The 21,633-nt window shown below is 42.7% G+C and overlaps 1 protein-coding gene across 1 annotated transcript in view; it reads left to right on the top strand.

The window, feature by feature from the left end:
* Positions 1 to 21,633, top strand: part of UNC13C (unc-13 homolog C) — a 517,638-nt gene that overhangs the window by 172,723 nt on the left and 323,282 nt on the right. The window contains exons 8-9 of the mRNA XM_019533546.1: positions 6,440 to 6,667; positions 12,972 to 13,113. Of these exons, the coding sequence (XP_019389091.1) occupies positions 6,440 to 6,667; positions 12,972 to 13,113 (370 nt within the window). The remainder of the gene's footprint in view (positions 1 to 6,439; positions 6,668 to 12,971; positions 13,114 to 21,633) is intronic.

The following is a 21,633-nucleotide window of genomic DNA, read 5'->3' as shown; positions in this document are numbered from 1 at the left end:
AAGTAGTATATTTTTAACACAGGCATTTTTGAGGGCTTCCACTGTACTTCTAATAAGAACTTTTTAGAACTCAATATTTTTGTGCAGCCAAGTGAGAAATGGGCAAGTCTTCTCCTCTCCTCCCCCTACCTGCCCCCCCACTGCGATAGAATCAATATTAACTGATTTTTGTGTGGCCGGCATTCTATGGGGATTTAACAGTACAGTGTGAAATGGAAAGAAGCTGCGAGATGTGGCAGTGCCATTGCCAACTGAGAATAATTTAAAGGTCTCTTCTAAACTAAACCCACGAATCAGGGAGCTGTAAACAATTTCCCCAGGCGTGCCCAGAGCAAGGTTGAAAATTGAGAGCTCCCTGTTTTAGGAATAGCATATGCTGTTGTGTTGTGTGGTGGGTATTGACTAGGGCTGTGCGAAACAGCACCATTTCATTTCGACTTGTGTTTCACCGTTTCAAAAGGACAGTTTTTCATTTTGTTATTTTGTTTCGTTTTAAAGAACTGTTGCATTTTCTTTAATTGAAACTTTTGCTGTTTCGACATTTCACCCATAGGCTATAATGGGGAATCATGAAAATGCCTATACCTTTGTCATTTCTTGCATGATTCAGATAAAAATTGCAGAGCTGGTAGCCCCTTCTGAGGGCATGAAGCCTGCCAAGTTTCAAAGAAATAGGTGCAAGGTTTTATTAGAAAGTGCACCTCAAACCACTAAAAGCAAAACTTGTGTCACTTGCCAGCAGCAGCAGCCTCCTGTCATCCTGCGCACAGAGCTTAGGGCCCGCACCCCCAGCAGGAGTCCAGTAGCACTGGGAGGGCAGGTTGAGCTTGGTGGGGCTGGCAGAGCTGTTTGGAGTGCAGTCCTGGCTCTTCCCTGCCTCCCGCCGCTGGGCTGCACGCCGAGCAGCTCCGCCAGCCCCATGGAGCCAAGCCTGGTGGTGGAAGGCAGCAGAGAGCCATTGACCACGGCTGCACTTGGAGTCAGGGCTGCTCTTGGAGCAGCTCTGCCACTGGCTCTGCTGCCGCCACCCGCCACCAAGCTGAGCTCAGCCCGGTAGGATGCAGGGGAGAGCCAGGGCTGCACTCTGAGTGGCTCTGGCAGCCCCACGGAGCTAAGCCTGACATCGGGAGGTGGGGGAGAGCCACTGTCCAGGGCTGCACTCCAGCAGTTATCTGGTTATCTGACCCCGGCAGTTCTGCCACTGGCTCTCCACCACCTCCCACCACCAGGCTCAGCTCCATGGGGCTGGCGGAGCCACCCAGAGCACAGCTCTGGCTCTCCCCACCACCCACCACTGGGGTGGTTTGAAACTTAAAATGTTTCAAAACTTTCAAAACATTTTGAGTGCTCTCATTTCATTTTGAAGCTGTTTTGAAGCCTTTTGTTTCATTTTGATTTTGCTGTTTCGAGCTCAAAACACATCGAAATGTCTTTGAAACAAAACACCCCTTGATATTTTGCACAGCCCTAATATCAACACAAAATAAACAGGTTGATTTGGCACATTCTTTAAAATATGTTCAAAGTTTGGCCCATCCAATTTTTATATGATCTTTTATCTAGTATAGACAACAATTCTTCTCCTTGCTCTACCACTGTATTAATTTCAAAGTACTTCAAGACTGCCTATTGAGGAGGAGTTTGTGGGCTTTGACTATAAAAAGCTTGAACAAATTACTTGCTTCATTAAACAGGCACCAACGTTTTCTGGTTTGGAAAAAAAATGTTAATCCCTTATTTTAAGCAGCCTTGTCAGTATAAATATACCTGAAAACTGGTTGTTCATTCTTGTAAGCTGCTTTGCACACAGATTTCTGCATCATGCTGTATTATATTAGGTATTATACTGAAACCTGTTTTTGTAAGATGGTATGGGCTCCTGGGACCCTCATGAAAACAAGGTATGTATCTCATGTGGATAATAAAAATAGCAACATTTTAAATGTACACCAGGATTGGTATCAAAAGAGAAATGTGTATCCAAAATCAAATTATGTAATCCTAACTCAAGCAAGTCTTTTACTGTAGTCAAAGGCAAAGATTAATGTGGGTGATATATTTTATTGGGCCAACTGCATGGTTGGGATGAAGTTAGAAAAGCTTTCAAATGCAAGTCATTTTTCATCAGGGTGTTAAGTAAGGATATGGCAGACCTGGACAGGTTAGAAAAACGGGCAGAACACAATAGGATGCAGTACTACAAGGACAAGTGCAGAGTGCTGCACCTAAGGTGCAAAAATATCCAGCACACCTACTGGGTGGGAAGTGACCCTCTCAGCACAATAGAAGCAGAAAGGGATCTTGGAGTCATAGAGGACTCCAAGATGAGCATGAATTGTCAGTGTGATGAAATCATCAGCAAAACTAACCACACTTTATCATGCATCAGCAGATGCATGACATAGAACCAGGGAGGTGGACACTTCCCCTTCGTGTAGCATTGTTCTGACTGCAGTTGGAGTACTGCATCCAGTTTTGAGTGTCGTACTTCAAAAAGGATGTTGATAGACTCGAGAGGGTCCAGAGGAGGGCCACTTGTATGGTCAGGGGCTTACAGGACAAGCCCTATGAGGAGAGACTGAGGGACCTGGACCTCTTCAGCCTCTGCAAGAGAAGGCTGAAAGGTGATCACCTAAAAATTCATTAGGGCGATGCATGAACCAATTACCACAGAACAAATGACTCATCAGAAGTTTCTTCTGCCCCTTTAACGCCACATAGTTTGTTCATCTGTCTGAAATGAGTAGTGCAGAATTTGCCCTATTCTGTTTTCATAGTAAAAATAAAAAATCAATTGTACCTATTTTTCAGACTGGTTGCAAAAACAAATGAAGTTTCCATCACATCATTGGGATGTTGTGTATAACTTCTTTGTTTTGGTCTGTCATCTTGCCTTGCATGCCAGTCTTTGTTTATCGTGTGCTCAGGTGAGGTGTCCTGCTCAGTAATCCCAGCAGTCCCACTTCTCTACACCCACTGGGCATTTTTACACATGTTGTGGGATGCAGTGCTGGGTACTTTAATTAGCCAGCTGCACTAATAAAAAGCATCTGCATGTTGCATGTATCAGTGTTGCCACACATCCCCAACCTGAAAAAATGGCAATGGGGCACTTTGAAGTAAAGCTCATCAAACATGTTTTATTTCAAAGCACCTCTCCATCATTTTTTCAGCATGGAGGTGCACGGTGACACATGTGACACAGAAGGCTGCTGGAGCACAGACTTGATTAATCAAGTCTGCTGTGATGATTTCCAGCATGTCGGAGCAAGCTCCACATATGTGTACATAGGAGCTGACTGTTTCTAGCATAGCTTTGACCATGCATGTTGAATGTTTCCATCCTCATCTTCAAATTCACATTCTTCTCAAAGCTAAAAGAACAAGCTAACTGTATCAGAAAAATACCAAAGTTTTCAAAATACAGAATGTTATGATGGAGATCTGGCAGATCAGCTTTTGTCTGACAGAAACAAGAGAACTTTACACGAAGGTAAAGCTGGCTCTAGAGTGCCACAATGATCAGTAAATACTTTCATGCAGGTTAGTACCTTCACAGCTCTATCAGTTCTCCACTCATTCCAAGTTCAGCTCTTGACTGTGAAGAATTTTTAATGGTTTGCTCCTCAGTGGGCGCATCTACATGAGAGACTACTGCGCAGTAGCAACAAGCTACTGCACAGTAGAGTCTGAAAAAAAACCCATGTGGTGATGGTCTTGTGCAGTCACTTGCTGTCATCTGTTTTATGTGCAAAGGAGGGTCTAGCAGCTTTCCTGTCCAGAGCAAACTTTCTTCCTTTTAGTCAAATCACGTGAACAAAATAATATGGAGATTTTACTGTCCCCTATTTTGTTTTCTTCTTCAGCTACTTTTACTGACTGTAGATAAGTGCTAGTCTTAAGGAAGAATTATGGCGCTGTCTTCTACCACCTCACACATTTAAGGAGCTAAGAGTAGGAACAGACATTGCATTTGTCTTTGGACAAGTTGTCCCTGTGTTTGTTTTGGATCATTGTGTACATGCATTGCCCTACTAATCAGGGTTTAGTCAGCACCATTCTCATGAGCTTCTGAGTCACCAGAAATCCCCCAAAAGTTCTGGTCAAAGGTTTCTCCCTTTCAGAATTATGTTCTATAATTAGATTTCCTTCTGGGATGCATCAGCAGAACAGAGCATCACCTTTATCATCTTGCTTGGACCAACATGGAGTTTATAAGGTGGTTTTCTACAATTATGACATTTGCATAGCATTGGATGAAGTGGACTTGGGTTCATAAAAGCTTGTTCTATGTGTATATCTTATTTAGTCAGTCTATAAAAGTGAATATCTACCCTGCCTTCTGACTGACTTCAGACTAACACAGCTAACTACCTCTCCCCATTTTATTGATGCAAGATCTATTGATATTGCTGACTCCTAATGAAGGAAGATCGCTCATTTTTCTCTTGGAAGCAGGCACCTGGTTGTCATGACCATTGTGCACAGTCCCATCATTCTGAGTTTAATGTTAAATTATAAGGTGGTCCCTTGATTGTTTTTAAGTAAGTTATCTTCTGTTTCCTAGAGGCAGGATTTCTTGCCAAATTTCCTAGTGCTATAACTCTTGGAAGAAATTTCCTTAATTTTTGTAATATATTGCAAGCAACATATAACATTCCGGGTACCCATGGAGCAGGTCCTCATGGAATCCATTTTGAAGCACCTTGAGGAAAACAAGGTAGTTAGGAACAGCCAGCATGGAGTCACTCAGAGCAAGTCATGCCTGAATAACTTGATTTTTTTCTGTGATAAAGTGACAGGCTCTGCAGATGGGGAGAGAGCAGTGGATAAGACATATCTTTACTTTAGATACAGTCTCCCACAACATCTAATCAACAAACTAAAGTGGCGCAGGTTAGGTGAAAGTGCTATAAGGTGAATAACTAGTTGGACCATCATGCTCAAGGAGTAGTCATCAGTGACTCAACGTGTAGTGGGGCTCTCAAGGAGCCGCCCTGGGTCAGGTATTGTTTAGCATCTTCATAACTGTTTGAACAAGGGGATTGAGTTCATCATTTGCAGGTGATACCAAGTTGGTTGGAGTTGCAGGTACTCTGGAGGGTAGGACTAGATTCCAGAATTACCTGGAAAAACTGGAGGAATGGTACAAAATCCATCAGATGTATTCAGTAAGGAGAAGTACAAAGTGGGATAGAATAACTGCTAATTGGCTAGACTGCAGTCTTGTAGAGAGAGACTTTGGGTTACAGTGGACCATAAGCTAAATGAGGCAACAGTGTGCTCCTGTTGCAAAAATACCCAATTGTAAACTGAGTTGTATTAGCTGGAAAGTCTCTTTCAAATCAAAGGAAGTAATTTGTCTGCTCTATTTGGTATTGATGAGGCCTCACCTGGAGTATTGTGTCTAGTTTGGGGATACAGATAGCCTTTTCTCCAATAGCCTCAAACTGCAGCAGAGGAAAGTTAGGTTTGAGATTAGAAAGAACTTTATCACTACAAGGGTGGTTACACATTGGAACAGGCTACCTAGGAAGTTACAATATCTCCATTCTTGGAGATTTTTAAGAGCAGGTTAGACATACACTTGGCTGGGATGTTTCAGTCGTGGATAATCCTGGCCTGAACAGGGGACTGGATTAGATGATCTCATCAGGTCTCTTCCAGCCCTAATTTCCTATGATCCTATGATCCTGTAAGTAAAACACAAATCCATCCTACTAGTCTTAAAGCAATAGACAATCTCAGGGATGTAAGGTATACATTTAAATATTCCTGATCAAAGTTTATAAAAACAAAAAAACAGCCCCTCCACACCCTGTGGATTAACAAGAGCATTTGAAACAATGTTAGTGTCATCCAGTTAAGTAATATAGGTCTCCTTAAACCATAGGATCTTTAAATAATTGTGTATCAATTCAACACACACGGTTATTAAGAGTACTACTGCAGCAGCTGCTTTGAAGAACAGTCCATAACATGAAGCTCCATATAATTCAAGTAAGAGTATAACAATAGGCCTGACCAGCAAAATGGATACCAGAATACCATTCCTCTTGTGTAATGGTACTTTTGCTTCTTGTTTGTAAATTTGGGAAGAGCTATACTCCATTATTGTACATAGTATTGGCTAGAGCAAGGATGTCAAACCTGGCTCATGGTTCAGTGTCATCTGGCCTGCAGGGTTCCTAGAGAGGCAAGTGACACTCACAGCTTCCTGATGCTGTTTACCCCACCACTGCTCGGTCTCGATCTGGTTCTCAAGGAGCGCCATGGTCCAGACCCAGCCTCGGGGTCCTGGTGAGTTTGACAACTCTGTGAGGATATAGTAGAAAAATCCAAACATGATCATACAATCTCATTTAATATAACATCCCTGTGTTTGACCTGTTTAATATAATGTCTTCATATGTTTTCACCCATTGCATTTTTCCCCCAGGAGCTGCTGAAAAGAGTTCGAAACATGGTGCAGAAGATAAAACCCAGAATATTATTAGTGCTATGAAAGAAAGAATGAAGATCAGAGAGAGAAACAGACCAGAAGTATTTGAAGTGATCCAGGAAATGTTCCAGATTTCCAAAGAAGACTTCGTACAATACACAAAGGCAGCCAAACAAAGTGTGCTGGATGGGACATCCAAGTGGTCAGCCAAAATAACCATCACAGGTGAGATAATTCCAGGGGAATTTCACACTGAAATTTTCTATGTACTTGAAGCAAGCTTTTTCTTCTCTAGTCCAGTTGCCCTAAATTAGATTTTGTTGTGTCCAAATTGAACTTGTATATTAAATTTTCTCTGTGCAGTATTCTTAACTGGTGGATTCAGTCACATATTAGCTGGCAATAGCCAGAAAAAATCCTGACAGTAAAGTAATTGTATATATCATTCCTCACATAAAAACCATCCTGCTTTCTAAATGGCTTATTTTCACTTGTTCTGCCTCCAACCAACACCTTCTACGTTCAAGATAATTTTTTTGCCAATGTTGATCAATTGCAAGACTTATAGTTGATGATCTCTTTGATGGGTTTTTAATGACTAAAATACTAAAAACAATTCCAATCCCCTTCGATTTGAAAGTCCCCATCCATTTGTGCTGCTTGAGTAAGTATGTGTTCCAGTTAAATGATGTTCACTCAGGGAGACCTGTGCATTAAGCACATCTGCTCACCATTGCTGCCAACTGTTCTTAATCTTTGCATTTGACCAACCACTCACAAAGATTCCCTGTTATAGTTCAAGAACCAAGCTCTTAATGCTTTATACATTTATGTTGCTCAATTGATATCAGCACAGGAAACCTCCTATACAATGAAACTTTCAGCTGATTGGACAAATAACCTCCTTGCATATGAAAATAAAGGAAAAAATAAGGATTGAAGTCAGAAGAACTAGAAGCCAGTGATGTGAAAATTGAAAGGGTAATGAATTTGATCCAAATCAACATGTAAATTAAGCTTAATTTATTTTTAGTAGCATTAAAAGTAGTTATCCATATTCCCACATTAAATGTGAATTATATAATCCATTCCCCTTTAGGATTTCCATGTTCCTATCACTGGGCATCAGAAAATATGTTTTTAGCTCTTTCTAGCGTTCTAGCATTTACCACCCACTTATAAATAAAATAAATGAAACAAATGTTTTGCATTCTATTAAGTATTAATGCATATTTAAGAAACATGCCTAGAATTATATGTTTGTTTTTTTCCTGATAGCAGCTTGCAAACTCATGTGCTTAATTTTTTTCCGTGCTCTTTGTGTACACCGAGCTACATTTTCCTAATGTAGTTTAAAGTGCATTTCAATCAACCCAGCCATTTGCTGCATTTCTTCAGGGTAGGAAATCCATGCATAGTGCTGGGATGTGCAAGAATGTCCTTGTTAATGGTCTTTTCAGTTAATTAAATGAACAGCCCAGCCTACATTATTATAACACGTTACTGAGTAAATATGTGAATGCAGTCATACTTTACCTGCTGGGTAAAATACAATGATGGATGCAAAAATCACAGTACCAGATGGTACAAAATTAGTTCTGGCATTAATAGCTTGATCCTACTTGGTGACACCAGTGGAAAAACTCCTATTGACTTCAGTGGTACAGGATCACAGACGAAGATATAGTTCCTTCAGTTTGGGATCAGTGCCCTGACCAAGGTCAGAGGAAAAGATTATTTTCTTTTGCGTCCTTCCCTCATTTAGAAATAATGTGTGAAGGGAACAGATCCTCAAGGAATCCATTTCTAAGCACTTGGAGGAGAAGGCAGCGATTAGGAACAGTCAGCATGGATTCACCAGAAGCAAGTGATGCCTGACTACTGGCTCTGTGGACATGGGGAGACCAGTGGATGTGGTATACTTTGATTTTAGCAAGGCTTTTGATACAGCCTCTAACAACATTCGTGCAGGCAAGATAAGGAAGTACAGGCTGGATGAATGGACTGTAAGGTTGATAGAAAACTGGCTGGAGAATCAGGATCAGAGGGTAATAGTCAATGGCTCCATGTCTAGTTGGCAGCTGGTATCAAGTGGAGTGCCCCAGGGGTTGGTCCTGGGGATGGTTTTGCTCAATGTCTTCATCAGCGACTCGTATGATGGCATAGAGTGCACCCTCAGCAAGTTTGCAGATGACACCAATCTAAGATCCTGTGATTCTAAGGGACTGTGAAACTTGCTTGAATCTAATCATATCTGCCTACAAGAGAAAGGTCAAATCCCTTAAATGGGAACCTGATCCACACCACGCTGGAATCAGTGGAAGAACTCTAATTGAACTCAGTGGGTTGGTGTCAGAAAGCAGCAGGAGGATGTTGCTGTGGTGAAAAGTAAGATTGAGGTTACAAGGCTTGTCTGGGAAGTGAATGTAGGAAATAAACAGGAACTAGAGGAGGAAAGCAGGAAGAGGAGCAGTGAGCTGGAGGGAAGCACAATCTTGTTGTTGTTTAGGTATCTTGTTTCTGCTAAAGGAATAGGACTGCAGTAACACAGACAGCTGCAGCACTGTGAAGCCAAGCTACAGAAGTACACACCATACATTTTAAATGCTGGAAGGGTAACAGTAATAACAATGTCAGCCAAGTAATGCCCAGTCCTCATCACTGCTGGTGGCAGTGTTGCAGGTAGGGTTGACAACCCTTCAGGATTGCCCTGGAGTCTCCAGGAATTAGGTATAAATCTCCAGGAGACTGCTGAGAGTTATCCAGGAGAAAAATGAACAGGACATTCATCAAAATAAATATTAAATGTTGAATCTGATTTATACAGTAGTCCAGTGGGTTTTTTTATATGTAACAGTAATGTGCATTTGCCATCCTGATGTGAAGTCTATTCACTGTAATCCATAACTGATATACACAGGTACGCAGCTACATACGTGTTGTATGTCGCAGGCACATTGGCATTCCAGAAACCTCCCAGAATAGATTCAAACAGAGCTGGCAACCCGTGTCACAGAGTTTCAGAACCCCAGACATGGAGCAAGACCTATTCAGGCTGCAAAAAACAATGCTTGTGCAGCACCTTCTAGTTAAGTTTTCCAAGTGTTTTGCAACATTAATGAAAGTGAGATGACAGCAAACAAGAAGGTATTATTTAACCCCCTTCTTTGGTGAAACAGATTAATTAGCTTGGCCTTGGACAAGACTGGGAAAAGACTCCAAGTCTCTTGGTTCCCAGACCCTGTACATAAACAATATTTCCTTTCCTTTCCTGCAAAGTGCAAAGAACAAATCCACATGCTGCTAATACTTTATAAAGAGAAGGGCAAACATTTAGCCTTCATAGAGTCTGTATTTCAACTACTCTCGGTGCTTCTACAATATAATTCACTGGACACTTTCTTGCAAGAAGTGTATTTAGCATTAATCCCAGGCCACAGAACTCTGGCTATCTCTTTCCCAGGTTCAGTTGTCCTCATTTCATTCTGTAAAAATGGAGCTTTGTTCTGTATTCTCCTTTTGACCTGGTTTTCCCTTGCCAGGCCCCCACGCACCTGTCACATCACACTTCGTAAGATTTTTGGAGTCTTATATGTGGCTTTTGAACAGAAGCAGCACAACAGCAGTTCCATAGACAATGTATCATCACCCCTCTGGATTTTTCACAGCACAGAAAGTGCCAGCACCATATGCCCCTTTCAAGTGTGGTTCCAGTCTGAAAAATTGCTTTAGAAAATGGCATTGTGTAATTCCATGTGTATTGTGCCTCAGTTATTTCCATCCCAAATACATTCAGTTTGCAAGTAGGAAGATGAATGGTTGTTTTCTTTTTCTCTTACTGTCAGTCCTTAACAAAGTGAGTCTGATTTCAGTCTAGGAGAGTTCATTGTGACTCTTGCATTAGTATCAGAAAAAACAATTCTTCGGGCAAAATCCTGCTTCCTTTTTCCTCAGTCTATGCCCTAAATTGTACACTGACTTCAACTGCACAGGTATGTCAGAGCTCAGAAGTGGGCGCCAATTGGAACTGACTGTATCGACATTAAAGTGATTTAGCAGCAGGGCAGGTGTTTACTGTGGAACAACTGATAAATAGTAACTGTTTGGATACTTGCAGTTATTTGAGTGAAAGCTAAACTAGGGTAGCTTGGCCCCAGCCCAGTTCTGGAGGACATCTTTAAAGCTGAAGTGGCAGTTTGGCATCTCTCTATCATTGAAAGTCAGTGGGAATTGGTTACGTACTTGCTATGTATGCCTTTGAAAATCTCTCCTATTAATAATGAAGTGCAAGGCAAAAGAGAATCAAGTTCTCAGAGCTCTGTTGTTCTGCAGGGCTGACAGGAGTAGAAAGTAATGAAAACTTACTTTTTTCACTGAAGTCAGCAGATGTAATTCTGAACACACACACAGGAAGCAGCTCTGTTGAGTAGAAATCTGCCATTTTTATATAGTTACTTTTTTTGTGCATGTAGTGAGCAAGCTTCATTATCCCACATGATTGACAGTGGGAAATGTTAACAAAATGCTGCCACGGAGACATTTTAAATAATATGTACAAAATAATAAAACAGATCTTTGCAGTTGTTAGCAGCTATGACAAGTTTTTTAACTGCAGGTTATTCTGGGTTTGGTGGGCTGTAATTTAACAGTTTTGCATTCTCCTGAGAGAATTCTAATGTTATGATAGATGGTGGAAAAGCAAGGCTGTATACATGTATTCATGTGTAGAATGTATATACATTAGCCATCATAAATACTGACAAATATTTACATGGCTAATGACAGTAATAGCATCTCTCTCTAAATGTCTTCATTTTCCACAGTTTTGGCTGGTACATAAGCATAGGCTTCCTGAAAATATTGATTGTTCTTCTCCAGCATGATACAAAGGAATAATGGTGTGAAGTATCCATTCAGAATATCCAGATTTAGTTCCAAAATTCATGACCATGGCTTTTGCTACAAAAATTATGCAGGTGTTGAAAACATTTTCTGCTATATAAAAAATCATGAGAATCTGAATTGAATTACACTGGAACACTGCACTGCTTTACTATTCTAATAAAAACACATCTTTCAAGGGGAATCTCGGGTAGCCATGGAAAAATAAATGTTTATTGTATTTAGTATATTAATTCTAAATTAAATCTTTAAATTATTTCCCATAGCCCGGGGTGGACAACATACGGCCTGTGACCTGGATTTGGCCCAATTGGTTTGTAACCAGCCTGCTGCTGTCCCTGCAGCACTCTGCATGGGGCTGAGCTTTGCCTGCTCCCACCCAGTGCAGCCCACACCACACTGTCACCTGCACCCCCACCCTATGCCCACCCATAGCACCAACCCACCACCAGCTTTGGCCAGCATACACAGCTTTCCGGTGGAGCTGCTTCTGCTGCTGTAGCCACCTGGGTACTGCTTGGCTTCCTCCGCCTATAGTGGCTTCTTCTTTTCCTCCTGCCACTGCTCTGCTCTGGGAAGCAGGTAGTGCACGGAAGTGGTGGTGGCCATGGCAATTCATGCTTGGTACCATATGCCCAGCCAGGCTGGGGGGAAGCTGTAGCTGGGTGGCTCCTGCCCCAGCACAGGGCTTCAGTTCCCAGCCATCTTCCACCCACTCAGCCACCTGGCCAAATGAACAGCTACTTACGGGCAGCCAAGTGGGTGGAAGGCAGCCCCTTAGGGAAGCTGTGAGTGTTGGCCGAGGTGGTGCAGGGTGGGTGTGGGTGGGAGAATGGCATGGGCTGCTCCAGGTGGGTGCAAGCAAGGCTTGGCCCCATGCACATGGCCATAGGGGCAGCTGCAGACCAGATAGGGGTGTGGGCAGACCATACCTGCACCGTACTGCCAGGGCAAGCTGTACTACACATGCCCCCTCCTCTCTCTCTCCCTCCATCCCCAGCTGGTTCCCAGGACCTAACGCATGGGCAGCTTCCCCCACACACACCCATACACCCACACTTCCCTCCCACGCACACACCCCGCCCCCCAAACACACAACAGTTAGATTTTATTTTGAGTGAGTAAGCAATCATCTCTATATACACTACTCAAAAAAACCATAAATGAGGACAAAAACTAGTTTTTTGAATAAAGTTAAAATATGTTATCCTAACTGTTTGATTTGAGTATGTGATTTGGGGTTGTTTAATCTATAATTTGTTAAAAAGATATCTTCTGAAAGATTTTCTGTGTGCAGCCCTCAACAGCTTACCAAAAATCATTGTGTCCCACCAACTGAAATAATTGCCCACCCCTGGATTAGTTAGATTCCTAGATTACATGGCTAGAAGTGACTATTATGGTAATCTAATCTTCTGCACAACACAGATGAAAGAAACCATCCAGTAATTTCTGCAACAGGTCTACTGCTAAAAGGTATTAAATTGATATTCTCTTCAGCATTCCTTTTGATTTCTCATTAACTTTTCAAGAGTTCAGATGTGGAGGGGTTTGGTTTTGTTTGGTAACTATCTTGTGAATTTCCTCATGAAGAAAAGGTAAAACATGTTTTTTCTCTTTGTTGCAGTGGTTTGTGCTCAGGGTTTACAAGCTAAGGACAAAACGGGCTCGAGTGATCCATACGTCACTGTGCAAGTTGGCAAAACCAAACGGAGAACTAAAACAATTTTTGGAAACTTGAATCCAGTATGGGATGAAAAATTTCATTTGTGAGTATTCAGGATTATAGGGGAAGGGGCTGGTTAACTGTGTGTGACAATGTGAATAGGTGATTACTCCTGGAGTTGCAGATTACTCAGTCTATAAATACTTGTCTATGTTATATGCATCCGTAGCACTGTAATTCTGGTTAGAAAGGTTACATCAGAACTAAATTTTTGCTTATATTGTGACTCCCTCACAAAGGGATGGAAGAACCCAAAAACACAATCAAACAACCAATCCGGTTTTTTTTAAATTGAACTGAGGCAAAATAATTATGGCCACTGCCTGTCTTTTAAACATCTGCTTCCTTTTACAGTGGATCTCTGGGTTGAAAGATTAATGACACATAGTGGTAGATTTTTAATGATTAATTCTCACTCAAGGTAAAAGGGACCTAACAGTTATTTGAATTTAAAAATCTTCCCTTTAATGCCTTTGAGGAGAGCCAAACCAACACTGGGGTCAAATTAACTTTGTCATCCATAAAAGTTTGAACTCTTGAGTGTAGAAATATGTTGCCTAATTTAAGTAATGAGAGTTGAATCATGGAACAGGTGTTCATTTGGAAGTATTTGAAAAAATAACTAGACATATTTATAGTCTGAAAACAGACAAAGAGAAAGAGAACTCTGACTTTGTACTTAATATTTCAAAATCAAAAATGTTTCTTCAGGCAGGCCGTTAAATTTTGTAGTAGTTCTAGTCTATTCTGGTCTATCTCCTGTTACATTATGATATGCTGTTAGAAGAGATTTTCATTAAATAAGATCTCTGAACAAATTTCTAGACAAAGAAGGCCTGTCTAGGAAATTCCATTTAAACACTCGTCCTCCTTTTAAAAATGGGACTACAGATAAGATTTGAAAAGTCATTTAATTAAATAAATCTGTGTGTCTAAATTTTCTGTTGTCTTTTTCATATATCAGTTAGTATAATGAACACATTTTCTTTACTCTAGCTCTTTGTTTTCTATTTGTCTAAGTGTCAGTCTTTATGTATTTTTGATGTAACAATAGGCATCAAAATAATTATTTAGAATATATATATATATATATATATTCATCAGGTATATCAAACCCCAGTAGGAAAAAAAAGTTTTACTGTGGACAGAAAAATAACTCTTTGACTGGAACTTACTGCTTAATTTCAGAATTTCCTTTCTTTGCAAAATGTTGCCTATAGTCATAGACTCTGTTGTCTATATTTCACTTTCGTCTGTGCTAGTTCCAAATGTTGCAGAAACCTCAAAAAGGATGTAGAGGAAAAGATAAGTTTTCATGGCTTATCTTTTGTTAATATACTGAAAGTTACAATTTGTTTAGTAATTTAAAGGTTTATTTGTTTAAACACTGGCTGCTCCAGCTGAGCACAGCTTTATACCACCTTTATGACTACGCTTCCTATTTTCATCCTTTAATATAACTAGGGAATTAATCAATCCCTGGCATGTCTCAACCTTTGAAGTATTGATACAAAAAGGGTGTAGAGGAAAAGATAAGTTTTCATGCCTTTAATCTCAACAGGTCTCTCCGGTCCTTATTGCCAAGGAAGTCATGCCCATATCTCTTTTCCTTGGCAACATCCCAGGACAAAAGTGGCATGCTATTCAGACAGTCATGTTGCAGGAGTCTTGCCCCCCACCCTTGTTAAGCTGGTACACAAGTGTTTTGCCTTGCTGGAGCAGTGCAAAATTGCTGTATGAGGACCTAATATCCAATAGTCACAATACAACATTTAGTTCACCAGTCCTCACAGAGATTTGAAAGTGGTTGTATCACATTAGAAATGTTATTTTGTATTGATAAACTGCATTAATCTTGAGAAGTTTATTTCTTTATCCCCCTTTTTTCATTTTATTTAAATTTAATTTTTGGATTTCCTATGTGGGATGGGTACCTTGTACATAATCCACCCCAAACTGCATTATGTTAGCATGTTCAGCCTGGTGCGGTTTGGCCTTCCAGTGACATCAGATCAGCTGAAGAGCTCTTATACCATTTCTGCTTCTTAGTACTTGTTTAGCTGTGAAGAGGAACTGTTCATTAGGGGTGTGCAAAGCGGGCCCTTTTCGATTCAGATTCAGCCTGAATCAGAGACAGTGATTGGATTAGTTAATTTGGAACACTGTCCCTGATTTGATTCAGCTGAATGTCAATCTGAAGATTTGATGCTGATTTGGAGAATCAGCGATTCAGACATAGACACAGCTTTAAAACTTTTTTCTACATACCTTGAGGTACCAGCGTGGCTTGTGAATGCTGCGATGCTGGGGCGCATACAGTGTCCTACAAGAATGTGGGGGTCCTCCACATGCATGGCAATGAACCCGGAAGTGGACTGGAAGTACTTCTGGTCCACTTCTGGGTCTGCCACGGAATGCACTGGGTCCACCACCCCTCCCCAGCTCAGGGATCAGCCGCAAGGGGATCCCAGGTGCCTCTGCCCAGACCCAGGAGGCACCAGTCACTGAGCCCGGGGGCGGGGTGGGGGCAGGGGCAGACGGACCCAGAGGTGGACCAGCAGTGCTTCTGATCCACTTCTGAGTCTGCTGCTGTGTGCATCCGAGCCCCCCGCGCTGCTGTGGGACACTCCATGCATCTCAGCATCGCAGTGTTCATGAGCCACCTGCTACCTAGAGATGCATAGAAAAAACATTTAAAGCTGTGTCTATGTCTGAATCTCTGAATCTCTCTGAATTGATTTGGAAGATTCTGATTTGATTTGGTGAGATTAAAGAATATTCTGAGTTGATTTGGATTCAGATTTTGTCCGCCGAATCAGGCTGAATCTCCACTGAATCAAATCAGGAACTGAAGCTTTGTACAGCCCTGCTGTCCATATGCAATACCAATCCTAACTGCATTAGGGTCATTAATGGAAAATGAAAATGTAAGAGGCCTAGAGGGCCTAGGGCACAGAGGAATCAGCCCTATGTACAGTAGTGTTAAGATTGGGGGAGTGTAACTGTGAATTTAAATTCACTCTCTATTTCTCCTGTATGCACCTCAACCGTAGCCAAGGATTTAGACCTTCAGAGTTTAAATAAAAATAGGCCCAGAATCTCTCAGTCTTAAATCTGGCAGAGTAAGGGTGGCAATGAATGCCTGGATGTATATCCAATACAAGTTTCATTATATTGTGTCCCATTTTCAGCATGAGATACTACAAATGGGATAAGTTACACATACATCTGGAATTGAGAGTAGCACTTTGTCCCAGCAGTCAAAAAATAAAATTACTTCAGTTGGAAATATTGTATCCTGCATTTCATCCTGAAATGAAACAATGTCACAATTGCTAAAGTGATATTTCAGGATAGTAAAGGAAGTGTACCCATAGTATTCATTGTTTGCAGCTAGGTTTACAATGGATCCAATACCTACAAAAAATTGGGTAAAGGTATTTGCTTTCAATGTCTTACTAAAGTTTAACTGTGCCTGTAGTGTAAATGTTTTTCTATGGTACATTGAGTCAGTGCTTGACTATGACTCTTCTTTATGTTGTAAAATGTAGAAACAGACATAGGCACAGTCTACATGTACCATATCATAATTTTGGCATCATTCCCAGAAGAACTTATTTCAAAAAATGGTATTATGGCTATGATGTTACAAGTGCACAAAATCCAGATTTGCAAGTGCTATAAACTTATTTCCTGGAAATACTGTTTTAGATGCAACACATTTCTGGGAATGGACTCAGTTTGTATATAATATTAATTAGTGTATTACTCATCTTTCTCTCATATAAAGTATCTCAGTATTTATCCAGTTCTCAACAGGAGAGCTGTGGGTCACTACGTGATATGATGTACTTAACTATTATTGTCAAACTCAATTAAGAATTCTGGAAAGCAGAATGAACCTCTGGGCTTAGTTTAGAAAATGGAAGTGAAACAAAAATATTTATTGAAGCAAGTTTTTCTGTTTTTAGAATAGTTCTAGGCTAGGTACAGACATTCAAAACGCCCAAGGCAGAATCAATCTAATCGAATCAGGTTTCTCTGAGCTGCATAGATTGGATTGGGAATGAACAGAACACAGATTTGCCTACTGGTGGGGAGGACATGCAAATGACTGCACTGGCAGTCATTGACTGCACTGGTGGGAGGTGCTTCCACAAGCCTCCCATTGTGGTCTCTCTCCTCCCCACACCACTGCCCAGCTTGGCTGACACAGGCAGGCAGGAGCTAAAGCTGAGAGCTGCACAAGGCTGTTAGCTGAGCTGGACTGTGCCAGAGGGGTGGGGAGCAGAGGCCCCATACTGTGTGGTTCCCCACCCCACCTGTGCTTGCCTGGGTCAGGGGGGGCAAAGGCCAGGCCTGTGAGAAGGGATGCCCCCCACCAAGCTTGGCTAACAGCCCCGTGCAGCTCTCAACCGTAGCTCCTGCCTGCCCATGTCAGCCAAGCCTGGCAGCAGCAGCGGGGGGGGGGGCAAGGAGAAACTAACAGCACTGTGGGAAGATGCTCACCATTGCAGCTCATTACCACAGCAGTAGTCAAGCACTAGGCTTCTTCCAACCAAATGGAGAATGTGCCACCTGTGGTGCCCATCCTGGACCAGCCCTGCACAGTGTCACATGTAGTACAGTCCTGGACCCTGCATGGTGTGCAAAACAGGCAATATTCGATTCGGATCTGGATTTGGCCTGAATTGGGGACAATGATTCAATTCATTGATTCAGATCACTTTTTCCAATTCGATTCAACTGAATCTGAAGATTTGATGCTGATTTGGGGAATCAGCAATTCAGCCATAGACCCGGCTTTAAATGTTTTTTCCATATACGCCAAGGTACCAGCATGGCTTATTATTGATGCAATGCCGGGGTGCATGGAGCATCCCATAGGAGCAGGGGGGCCCTGAATGCTCAGCAGCGAACCCGGAAGTGGACCAGAAAAACTTCCAGTCCACTTTCGGGTCTGCCACTGAGTGCACAGGGCCTGCCCCCACCCCGCCCAGCTCAGTGATCAGTTGCAGGGGGACACCAGATACCCCTCCAGACCCAGGAGGCACCAGTCACTGAGCTTGGGCAGACCCAACACAGTCCTTGGCAGACCTGGAAGTGGACCAGAAGTGCTTCTGGTCCACTTCTGGGTCTGCTGCTGAGCATGCTGGGGACCTCCCCACGCACTCCTGTAGGATGCTCCATGTGTCCCAGTGTGAGAGGGGAGACAGAAGCCCACCCAGTATGGCCCAGACCCCTAACCAAAACACCACAGCACTCACCATAGGAGCCAAGACGGGCAGCAGCAGGGAGGAGACCGGAGCACAGACACCAGCACAGACGTAGGCTTGGCAGTTTCGCAGTTGCTTGAGCCTGCATGTCAGGGAGAGCTGAGGGGGTGGCCTCTGAGCAGGCCACCCCCTCTGCAGGCTGCTGAAAAGGCAGCTGGAGAAACAGCTGGGGAGGAGCGGGGGAGAGAGAGACAATGCACCAGCTGCGAGATGCTGGCTCAGGAGCTGGGAGGCTCTAGCTTTAGCACCAGCTTCCTGGAGGAGGAGGCAGCTGGCCACCAGGAGACCAGTGAGGCAGAAGGCAGGTTTGGGGGTCAGCAGGAGCCATAGAGCCCTGCTGGAGAGCAGTGATCAGGTGCCACTGGGGAACTGCAAGGCTCTGACTAGGAGCCCTGGAACTGGAACTCAGGGCAGACCCTCAAGTCTGCAATCATCCTCAGACAGCTCTGAAGGGGGCAAAGCATGGGGAACCACAAGCCCCAGAAAAGGGGAGAAGATTGGCACTGGCAAGAGGAACCAAGACGACAGGACCCCAGGTCAGCCAGGCTCCAGGGTGGGGACACCGAAGGAACTGGTGGGGACAGGGCGAGGGGAGGTCCCAGTACTCATGCCCGCTAAAGGGGGAGAAGACAGACAAGTCCCTAGGAGGCAGAAAGAAAGGAGCCCTGAGAAAGAGAGAGAGAAAAGCAGGCTCAGGAGTTCCACCGACAGGTGTCAGCATTTTTCTGTTGAATTGTGGATGACCCCAGCAGGGGCGAGTTTATTTTCCTTGAAGAGGGGGAAACCAGCCTGAAAACCAGGTGTGATCCCCTTAAGGTTCACGGCCCAGAAGACCTAGCCCTGGCAAGGTGGGCAGTTTGGGGAAGATCTGTGGGGAGCAGCATCAACCCAGGTCGAAGGCATGGTAAGGGTGGGGTAAAGGGGAAGTTTGGAGCCCCACAAAAACAACCCCAGGTTAGAGACACCTCCAGGCCAGGAACTGCCTCTCCAACTGATAACAACAAAGATGTAGCAGGCAAGAAAAAGGGGCAGCGCCCAGACCATCTAGGTGGCACCAGAATAGGGTTTCACCCTGATGTCACTGGCAGGCAGGGCACCCACAAAGAGGTCCCCAAAGCCTCACAATACCTACCAGAGACACCCAGTATCACAGCATTCATGAGCTGCCTGGTACCTTGAGGCATGTAGAAAAAATGTTTGAATCTGTGTCTATTTCCGAATCTTTCCGAATCTCTCCATGTCGATTCAGAGGGTTTTCCATTCAATTCAGAGAGAATAAAGGGTCTCCTGATTCAATTCGGAATTAGAGATTCGGCCACCGAATCAGGCTGAATCTCCACTGAATTGAATCAGAGACTGAAGCGTCATGCATCCCTACTGCATGGGTAGGGGTGAGTTGGATCTGGCTTTGGTGGCAGGGGAAGGGGGGGGAGGGTCTATAGGACCATGTAATTCATCCATCCCATGGACCAGTCTCACAGCATTCATCCAGCCCACAGGGCCAGATGAGTTTGACACCCCTGACAGATACCATAAATTGTGCCCATAAATGTAAATCTGTCTCTATTAAAACTGAACAAATAGTGCACAGTGTAGTCTGTAACACAACCTTGTTTTCTGCTTACAGAATATCCTCAAGAAAATCATGATTTGTTTTTGAATTATTTGCATTTATTCACCAAATACCATTTTGATTGCTTTATTCCACTGACTGATTGTAAGCATCCTAAAATGAAAGCTGTATGTCTTACTTGTGATTTATCAGATAAGTTAGATGATAATGTTTCTATTACTGCTTCAATGAGAAAATAATCAATTAGGTTTTCATTCAAAAATTATTTTTTCATCAGTAACTAGACTTTTCAAATGTTCATCAAAGAAGGACACATAAAGTTGTGAGTGGGGCTAGTGTGAATTAATTTAAACTTGGAACAAATATTTTAATTTTTCTCCCAGTTCTAATCCCTGCTAATCTGTGCAGAGCGGCCCTATAGAGTTTTCCATCTTGTAATATACATCTCTTAGAAAAAAATGTATGGAACTGAACCCAGATCCTTTATCTGTTTTCTCAATACAAGTAATAACACTTATATTTTTAAGTACAATTTTCCCTTTGAGTTGTTCAGTGGACTACATTTGGATTTGAGATCTATGAAACTTTATGAAGCTTATTAACCTTATGAAACCTTATTAAGCTTATTAACCTAAACTACAAATCACATTAACTCCGAAAACAGATCAATGCAATCATATTTCAATGACATAGCAATATTCCTATTTAAAATCAACTTCTTCAGCACAACGGAGCACCGTAGGGAAGCACAGCATGCCTGCTCATTCATTATCCCCAAAAGAAAATGTAATGTAGTTGCCCTAGTACAGTGCTGGCTGGGCTCCAGGAAGCTCTCCCACAGAGACCTTGGCTTATATGCAGCCCCACAACTACATTACAGCTGTTTGGGAGATTCTGCATGTAGAGCAGACATGCCATGTATCACTGCAGTACTGCAGCCCTCAGGTGATGTAGAGATGTCTTCAATCAACACTACAACCCCAAAATGTTAAACCTTGGGGGAAGGAAGATCTCTCAAAATCTCATAATCATATACTTAATCAGAGTAACAAAAACCCTGATTGAATATTCCCAACTGTTCCACACTGGCTTGAAAGAAACATCAGATTCTCAAGATATGGTTACTTTCTCGTGAGTAAGAGGTAAACTCAGAGAACTGATGAGAGTTGCACATTCTAACCTGATTCCAGAATGATTCTTTCAGCAATAATTAGTGAGTTAACTTAAAAAAATGTTATTACTGCTTCCTGCAGGCATTATAGAGTTCTCCTAACTGACCACAGAGAAGAAACCTGAGAGGATTCTGCTCATATCTATATATAATCCAGCAACATATCGAAAGCTGCATTAAAGCTATGTTTTATAGTTTAAATGATTAAGTAGATTGCATCAAAAGAAGATTTAAAAAAAATTATTTACATCTATATTCTTAACTAGCAAATTGCCCATCAAGAATGATGGGGGGCAAGGATGGAGCCCTGCATCCAGCCCTGCACCCCACCTTCTACCCCTGCCCACTGCTCCAGGTCCAGCCCCATTCCCCACCCCTGCACTGCTCTAGGTCCAGCCCTGTTCTCCCTTCCCTTCTGCTGGATGCTCTGGGTCTGGCCCCGCTCTACCCCCCTGGGGTCCAGTCCTGCTCCACATGCTCTCCCCAGCAGTCCAGGTCCAGCCCTGATCTACCCACCCTCCTCCTCTGCCTTGCCCTGCTCCA

This window comes from Crocodylus porosus, unplaced genomic scaffold (genome assembly GCF_001723895.1).
Source record: "Crocodylus porosus isolate Cpor-Errol unplaced genomic scaffold, CroPor_comp1, whole genome shotgun sequence".
In the NCBI taxonomy this organism is placed as follows: Eukaryota; Metazoa; Chordata; order Crocodylia; family Crocodylidae; genus Crocodylus; species Crocodylus porosus.
The sequence above is the reverse complement of the archived record's forward strand: the minus strand, read 5'-3'. Positions and strand labels throughout refer to the sequence as shown.